Source organism: Watersipora subatra, chromosome 7 (genome assembly GCF_963576615.1).
Source record: "Watersipora subatra chromosome 7, tzWatSuba1.1, whole genome shotgun sequence".
NCBI lineage: Eukaryota > Metazoa > Bryozoa > Gymnolaemata > Cheilostomatida > Watersiporidae > Watersipora > Watersipora subatra.
The window spans coordinates 43,343,466-43,352,393 of record NC_088714.1 but is presented as its reverse complement, the minus strand read 5'-3'; the positions used below and the strand labels follow the sequence as shown (position 1 = coordinate 43,352,393).

The window sequence follows — 8,928 nt, the reverse complement described above, 5'->3', positions numbered from 1 at the left end:
GTGATTGTTTAACTCATCTAACTCCTATATTGTATGCTGATGATACCAATTTGTTTATGAGTTCAAAGAACCTAAACGACGATTTACCTAAAGTCCAATCTGATCTTGAAAAACTAGCTGATTGGTGTCAAACGAACAAATTAACCATTAACTTTGACAAAACCTGTTTTACTGTTTTTAAAAATTACCAGAGCAAAATTAAATTTGATCAGCCTATTCTTTTTAATAACACTTTTATTAAAGCAATTGATGAAGTCAAATTTCTTGGAGTGTCAATTGATAAAAATTTGAACTGGTCTTCCCACGCTCGTAAGCTTTTATTAGATTTACAGCCTATATCAGGCATCTTTTACCGCATAAGTGCTTTCATTCCAAAAAAATTGCTGATTATGCTTTATTACACACTTATTCACTCCAAATTATGCTATTCAATAGAAACTTATGGCAATGCATCCAAAATTCACCTTAGCAAAATAATACAGTTTCAAAAGAAAATTGTCAGAATCATTAACCGTAAGCCATTTGGATTTCCAACAAACGATTTATTTAAAACCTCTGATATTTTAACTATTGATAAATTGCATAAATATAAGTTGCTTATTCAAGCCCATAAATTATTTTACTCAAAATGTGATCCAGCACTACCATTTTATAATACTCGTCATCAATTACTTTCTCTTCCCGTACCTAATCATCTAACTTTAGCCGGTCAACGATCCTCAAACTTTGCAACACCTGCGCTGTGGAATCGACTACCTAATTCAATAAGATCAATAAAATGTCTCGGTAAATATAAGGTGGAATTGAGGCACCATCTCCAGTCTGGAGAGTGAGTGTTACGGTCTGGTTTTTGTGCTGCTGACTCGGGCTCGCGTACCACTGGCTTTGCCATTTCGCAATGGGCCCCATCATCATTTCTTACTTATTGTTATTTTTTTCACGCATTGGTTAATTATATTTTGTCTCGAGTATTAATTCAATTGTGTAATCTTTAAAGGTGAAATAAAACACACACACACACACACTATGCAGTATTATTGACTGATACATCGTCCCTTTTACTTCTTGATACTTGCTGACTCTTTCAAGTTTTTACCTTACTTCTAATTCAAATGCATTCATCACAATGTCAATGTTCAGAACAATTTTTTCGCATTGTACTGATCTATTAATGTCACGGTCACCAGCACACGTCCCAATGTACTGGTATTTGTCATTGTCAGCCAGCATTTTGATGTATGCACCATCTAGAAAGACTATAGGATGTGCTTTTACCATGGAAGAGGAGGCAACAAAAAGTGATGCAGACCCTCAGTGAAAGGGTTGACAGCTAACCTGTTAAAGGGTGGCATGCAGGGGGTCCATCGGTACGCTCGTTGCAATCACACGGAATACATGGAGACAAAGAACCTAAACTAGAATTAGCCCTTCTATTTCCTTGCTGACACATTTCACAGGACAGCCCTGAAACAGAACATCTACATAAATGGTGTCTGTGTGGAAATGCTGTCAAACAAATAAGAGAAACAGATGAAGCCCAAATATTGTCCACAATGAATAGGTTTGATTACCAGCTTCACAAACTAAATAGAAAAAATGCTTGATGATTAAATACAAAATAAAATAAGTGCCCTTTTAAATTTTAGAATATGTACCTTTTTAACAATTCAATCAACATGGCAGCAATAACTGTAAATATATTTTATTTATAGATCTGTAAATGGTTTAATGAACAACCTTCAGTATTTGAGTGAGGGGAACAAGTACAGTTCTCTACAGAAAGGTGTACCGGCATCCAATACTCTGACGAAGTGGCAGTAGTAATTGAAATGCTTGTATATTCCAAAGTTGGGAGAAAGTGGATGTATGGATGTTTGGTTAAAAAGTCTAAAACAGAATCATTAGTTATTATATTGTGTACAGTTGTAACAGGTATATTAGTTATATTGTGTACAGTTGTAACTGGTATATTAGTTATATTGTGTACAGTTGTAACAGGTATATTAGTTATATTGTGTACAGTTGTAATAGGTATATTAGTTATATTGTGTACAGTTGTAACAGGTATATTAGTTATATTGTGTACAGTTGTAACAGGTATATTAGTTATATTGTGTACAGTTGTAACAGGTATATTAGTTATATTGTGTACAGTTGTAACAGGTATATTAGTTATATTGTGTACAGTTGTAATAGGTATATTAGTTATATTGTGTACAGTTGTAATAGGTATATTAGTTATATTGTGTACAGTTGCAACAGGTATATTAGTTATATTGTGTACAGTTGTAACAGGTATATTAGTTATATTGTGTACAGTTGTAACTGCTCTGTATGAAGTATTTATTACAACTATGAGCAGGCAACTCCCAAGTGTTCGTAATTATAGAATAATTACGAACAACTCATTTCTATACTCACATAGAAAGGATGATTGAGTGAAAAAAGCACCCGACTCTGACTGCCAATGCTTTTCTGTGAGAGGAATTGACACTGAAAACCTGACACCAGCTGGCACTGTTTGATTGATAGCATACAGGAGAATAGGCTCACCGTCAGCTACATGTAGAGTGTAAACACATTCAGGATGAAGATAACATAGAGACTGCTCTACCATACTGAATTTGGCCAGATAAAATATTTAAAGATTACAATTTGGAAAACAGAAGCGAGATGAACAACACCCAATACAGACATCTCGTTGCTGTCAAAATGGTTGCAACTTAGGAAGAGTATGCACTGTCCAGAAAAAAGAGATAAGATGTGATGATCAATAGGTTCAAAGTTGAAAAAGACAAAATGAACAAAAGTAAGGCGGTACCAATAACCTTAAACAGCCTAGAATGATTTTTTGCATAGAAGAGCAGATGTTGTGATGTGAGCTCTTATACCCACCATTGGTGTTCTCAAGGAGGGTAGGTGTTTGAATAGTAGTTGCAGATGTTTGCCCTGGACCAGAGAAAGAAGTCGTGTAACTTTCCGTAGTAGATTGAAGATCCTCCATAACACTAGATGTCTTTCCAGCCTCATCAACCAGAAAATTTTCATAAGATGATGTTGATCTGCCCTGCAATGCAAAAGCAGCCAACCTCAAAGTAGCACATTATTGTAAGCCAAAAGTTTATGCTATCAAAAACTTACTACTAAAATATTATTCAATAATAAACTAACATTTGCTGTGGGGTTCTAGATGTTATTTAACTAGAAGTATACAACCAGTAGCGAGTAGTAGATATTGAACTAGTAGTTACGGCCTCACCATTAGAATTCACCATGTATGTTGATGGCGAGGTGGAAGTTGAGTCAGCATTAAATAGAGATATAACAGCTGGCAGGGAACTAACAGATCTCGTAAAACTACTACTTGATAGTAAATAAAAGATTGGTTTGGAAGTAGGAGGGCTGTTGAACTAATAGCCGATGTTATGTTAACAGTTAATATCACACTGATAGGTAAACAACAGCTGATGTTAAAACAGTATTTGATATTAAAATCCGAGTTAGCATTGAATTAGTGGTTGTCGCTGACATGGTTGATGATGTTGAGTAAATAGTGGATATTGAACCAGTCAACTGAGCAATTAGTAACTTTTTAACTAGTTATTGCAGTTGAAGAAGTAGCTGTTGAGATAGTAAGGTCATCATAACAACAATAAATAGTAAACTAGTAACAGTTTTGTGCAATAATAACTGTCGGCAGTGTACTTGTTGTTGGTCCTAGACTATACTAGTTGCTCAACTAGTCAGTAATGTTGGACTAGTTTTTGGCTTTGAGCTAATCAAAAGCTATAACCGCAAGTTGACATGGAAATAATAGTCGATATATAATAAGTAACTGTATCTGATATAGTGAGAGTTGTTGAGTTAAGAGTTAGTATTAAACTAACAGTCAGTTTGGAAATAGCAGCCAGAGTTGAACTGCTAGTTACTAGTAAATAAGTTGCTGATATTTTAGTGGCCGCTGCTATGCTAAACAACTGAGTTCCGAAGTGGAAAGGTGATATCAGCAGTTTAGACTGTACTATACGATGTCATGTTTATGATGATAGAACCAAGAAAGTTCTAGAGGGAAAGAGTGATGAAAGTAATATCGTACAGAATATGAATCCATACTACTTTTCAAATCCTTTGTAGGGATATCATCTTCTCTGGATGTATTTGCCTGCCCAGTCAGTGGTAGCACAACAGTGGCATTTCCTAAAAAATAACTCCAAAATAGAATTGGTTCACATGAATTGCCAGTAACCAAGCAGCAGGCAAATGAACCAATAAACAATAACTAAATACACCAACTCAAACAATGACACAATAACTTTTCACTTTTATAACCTTGAAGAAATAATAAAGGGTTAAGTAATCCAAAAGATATACAGCTGACGAAAAATTAAGGACTTGATGACTTAATGGCTAGATAAAAAATGAATAGAAAGACCAAAGACTAAATAGGTCAATAAAAAACAGGACGCGGAAAAATAAGATAACTCAATAATTGATTGAAAAGAGGATATAATCTGAAATTTAACAAACTAAAGTACTAGCTGATACTAGATTTAGATGGCATGAAGACTGGAAGAAGAATACAAAAAATTTGTAGAGAACAGTAAATAGAAAAAAGTGGAACCTAGTAAATAGAGAATAGTTGAGTCTAGTAAATAGAGAATAGTTGAGTCTAGTAGATAGAGAATAGTAAATAGAGAATAGTTGAGTCTAGTAAATAGAGAATAGTTGAGTCTAGTAAATAGAGAATAGTTTAGTCTAGTAAACAGAGAATAGTTGAGTCTAGTAAATAGAGAATAGTTGAGTCTAGTAAATAGAGAATAGTTGAGTCTAGTAAATAGAGAATAGTTGAGTCTAGTAAATAGAGAATAGTTTAGTCTAGTAAACAGAGAATAGTTGAGTCTAGTAAATAGAGAATAGTTTAGTCTAGTAAACAGAGAATAGTTGAGTCTAGTAAATAGAGAATAGTTGAGTCTAGTAAATAGAGAATAGTTGAGTCTAGTAAATAGAGAATAGTTGAGTCTAGTAAATAGAGAATAGTTTAGTCTAGTAAACAGAGAATAGTTGAGTCTAGTAAATAGAGAATAGTTGAGTCTAGTAAATAGAGAATAGTTGAGTCTAGTAAATAGAGAATAGTTTAGTCTAGTAAACAGAGAATAGTTGAGTCTAGTAAATAGAGAATAGTTTAGTCTAGTAAACAGAGAATAGTTGAGTCTAGTAAATAGAGAATAGTTTAGTCTAGTAAACAGAGAATAGTTGAGTCTAGTAAATAGAGAATAGTTTAGTCTAGTAAACAGAGAATAGTTGAGTCTAGTAAATAGAGAATAGTTGAGTCTAGTAAATAGAGAATAGTTGAGTCTAGTAAATAGAGAATAGTTGAGTCTAGTAAATAGAGAATAGTTTAGTCTAGTAAACAGAGAATAGTTGAGTCTAGTAAATAGAGAATAGTTGAGTCTAGTAAATAGAGAATAGTTGAGTCTAGTAAATAGAGAATAGTTGAGTCTAGTAGATCGAGAATAGTTGAGTCTAATTTATACAAACAATTCATTCTAACCATGCAAATTTGTGATTACCAATAAAACACGAAGTCATTTATTTAAATAGATCAAATGTCTATTTTCTGCAGAACCCAATCGCAATAACTTGTAATTGTTTAGCAAAATCACAAGTTATAACCATACCAATGAAGAGTATAGGAGAGGTTGCAGGAATTTCAGTAGTAAATGAGAACAGGGAGACCTTTAGTAAGTAGCCATAAGACGAGAGAGGAAACTCCAGCATGATAGCATATTCTTTTGATGGTAACTCGTCATAGAATAATCTAAAATATGTGTGGTGGGTTCCTGTCAGATGCTACGGCAAAGAAATGCATGAAACCTTCATAAACTATAAGTCTTATTATATTTCTATATTGGAACAAGAAACGAAAGCAATCAATAATTGTTTTAAATATTAGCATTGGAACCTGATACACGACATGTAAGGCTAAGAAGGCTTATATGCCAATCGTTAGTTTTACAACCCAAAAGCTAGTCTCACACGCAAAGGCTGTTTATGTCATCAAACAAAAACAAATATATTTAAACAAACAATCCAAAGACTTGATTCGCAAGGAATTCGGATATTCGCAAGCCTGATTACAGACCATGAACCCGTGAAACAAACCTAGTCTGCAAATAGCCTGCAGCAGGTAGACACTGAGTATTAGAGTGGCCAGAGCAGTAGCACGGTGTGCAGCCAACAGTATTATCTCCATTCAGACTATATGTACCAGCAACACACTGGTCACATTTAAGTCCTCCAACATTCTCTGAAAGAGAAGTCATTGCGTACACCAATATGTGTGGAGTAAAATCAAGTGATTAAATAAAAAGCAGTGTAAACAGTGGCAAACAATAGATGTGAGTAAAAAGGTGTGTCTGTGACAAAGTGATAAAGTGACAGCGTATTAGAATACTCAAATGCTCCATGGTAAATTTAATATGAGCACAAATAGCTCTATAGAATTGTTTCTGACCATCATAGACATAAAAAGCCCAACAGACCTCAAACTGAGAAAGAGATAAGTCGAAGTGTTAAATGGGTAATAAACCTTGCAGGCATTTAAAGAAGCAATTTTTTGACTAATATTACACATCTACTTTAGTGAATAAAATACTATCACTTCTATAGTATTTAATGGGATTAAAAGTAATGCTAAAGATGAAGTATCCCATAGTTATTGAAGCAATATAAATTGAATAGGGAAAAGTTTTGTTTATATGTATTCCGTTTTGTTTAGCCTTTCATTTGACCTTTACTGCCAGTTTCGTATCTAATGGTTAACCCTCAAAAGCCACCTGCGGAGAAAAAAACCCACAGACAAGCAAAACAGCTTTATCATAACGTAAAGTATTATTTATTAGTGAAAATGTGTCTATGATAAGGAGTGCTACCGCTGACTAAAAGTAGATGCATCTGATAAAAAATGAATAACCATTAAAGAATGTAAATCTTTACTATAATATAAGCTGTGTTCGTTCGCTGTGCGTCCGAAGCCATGCTAAGAACATTAAGAATGATTATGCTCATAGTTATTACATATGACGATCTCTTGTGGCACATGGAACTGCCAGTGTACTAGTGAAACTAAAAGCGCTCTCAGAGAGAGAAAGCAAAAAAATTACTATATGTACCCTTGCAGTGGCACTGTCCTGTCTGATGATGACAACTTGAGTCTAGAGATCCTTTTGTGTCACACTCACATGCTCTGCAAGGGGAAATGAGTAAAAACTGGAATTAACATTTTAAGTCTAATATTCACCTCATCTACAGAGTCAACTTCACAAACTCATCTCAAATAAATGGTATCAACCATAATTAAAACCCTTAGATGGTTAATAAATTACCTGCAACCTGATTGGCTGAATTGATAATAACTGTCAATGCATTGGTCGCACTTGGCTCCTCTAACACCCTCTTTGCACTCACATTCTCCTGTATTATGTCTGCATTGCACCGTTAGACTGCCAGTATCATTACACTCACAACTGGTGCATCCTTCCAGTGTCATGTTATAGCTGCCGTATGCGCACGTCTCACATCTATTATGTTAACAGAACAAGTCATCTGTTAATTAGAGTGTTAAGTTAAGAGGGGTTAGCCATTAATGACTGGTTCACACAATATATTGCCGTATGTCGGCCTTTTTTTTCGACATTCATCGTCGACTATTTGAACTTGGGCCAATAGCATCAACGAAGCAAAGTGGATACATTGGGAAAGTTTGCAGCTGTCAAACTTCCCCGATATTTCTCTGAGCATCGATGACAGCCTGTATAATGTGAACCATTTCGACGATAGTAATTCGCTGTCGCTGATAGCATGATTTATTTCCACTTATGATAGTTGCTGCAGGTCTAGTATTTGATTTGAGCACGCTAAACAAAGAGGTTCTTGGCGAAAAATTAAAACACTACGACGATGGAGTATTTGCTGATGTAAACGCAAATGGGTTTATAATAGTGTGAACACTGTTATCATCGACGATCAACAAAGTGTTGTGGCATCAACACTGAGATACGGTGGGCGATATAGTGTGAACCAGCCTGAGTCAATAGTCACTTAGGATCGAAATAAAACAAGCAGACTTATTCAGTGAGGATAAAATGTTATGTAAAGTCATGAAGTATACTGCACTGTACAATTCTGCTGGTAAACATGTTAGCGATAGTGTTAACATGTTAGTGATAGTGTTACCATGTTAGTGATAGTGTTACCATGTTAGCAATAGTGTTAACATGTTAGTGGTAGTATTAACATGTTAGTGATAGTGTTAACATATTATTGATAGTATTAATATGTTAGCAATAGTGTTAACATGTTAGTGATAGTGTTAACATGTTAGTGATAGTGTTAACATGTTAGTGATAACACTTTGAAGTCTGAGTCCACGATAATCTGGGAAAATATTTGTCCACCTGATTCTTCGCCTGAGTAAACTCAGCTTTGTAGCTTCGCTTGGTTTTTCGTACTTCCGGTTTACGTAGGATCACGAACTTTTGTGCGATATACGCTTGTAGTATAATTCTAAAGTTTCAAGTCTATTAGATTGAGATACCGTCAAAATATCAAAAGCACTTCTAACCGAATGAAAATAAACAAATGGCTGCTGACAAAACATTAGTTTGTAATTACTGGGTTTCCACGCTTCAAATGGATTTGAAGTTTCTTCCACTCCAAATCAAAGAAACGGTAAAATCCAAACGAATTTGACATCATTACGCTTTACAAAATTTTTGCAAAAGCATTTGCAGTGAGACTACTATTCGATGTCACAGAAACGCTCACTGCGGATGGGTTCGGTTCGATAATACCCATTTAGGCTCTCCCCAGTGGAGGTAAAAAAATTTCAGCGCATTTCATCACACTAGCACGGGGATATATTCTAAC

The 8,928-nt window shown here is 34.8% G+C and overlaps 1 protein-coding gene across 1 annotated transcript in view; it reads right to left on the bottom strand.

Moving 5' to 3' along the window:
* Positions 1 to 1,330: 1,330 nt before the first annotated feature.
* Positions 1,331 to 8,928, bottom strand: part of LOC137400784 (laminin subunit beta-4-like) — a 32,107-nt gene continuing 24,509 nt past the window's right edge. Inside the window, exons 15-18 of the mRNA XM_068087120.1 lie at positions 8,457 to 8,565; positions 2,896 to 3,067; positions 2,422 to 2,559; positions 1,331 to 1,464 (exon numbers count right to left, since the gene is read on the bottom strand). Of these exons, the coding sequence (XP_067943221.1) occupies positions 1,331 to 1,464; positions 2,422 to 2,559; positions 2,896 to 3,067; positions 8,457 to 8,565 (553 nt within the window). The remainder of the gene's footprint in view (positions 1,465 to 2,421; positions 2,560 to 2,895; positions 3,068 to 8,456; positions 8,566 to 8,928) is intronic.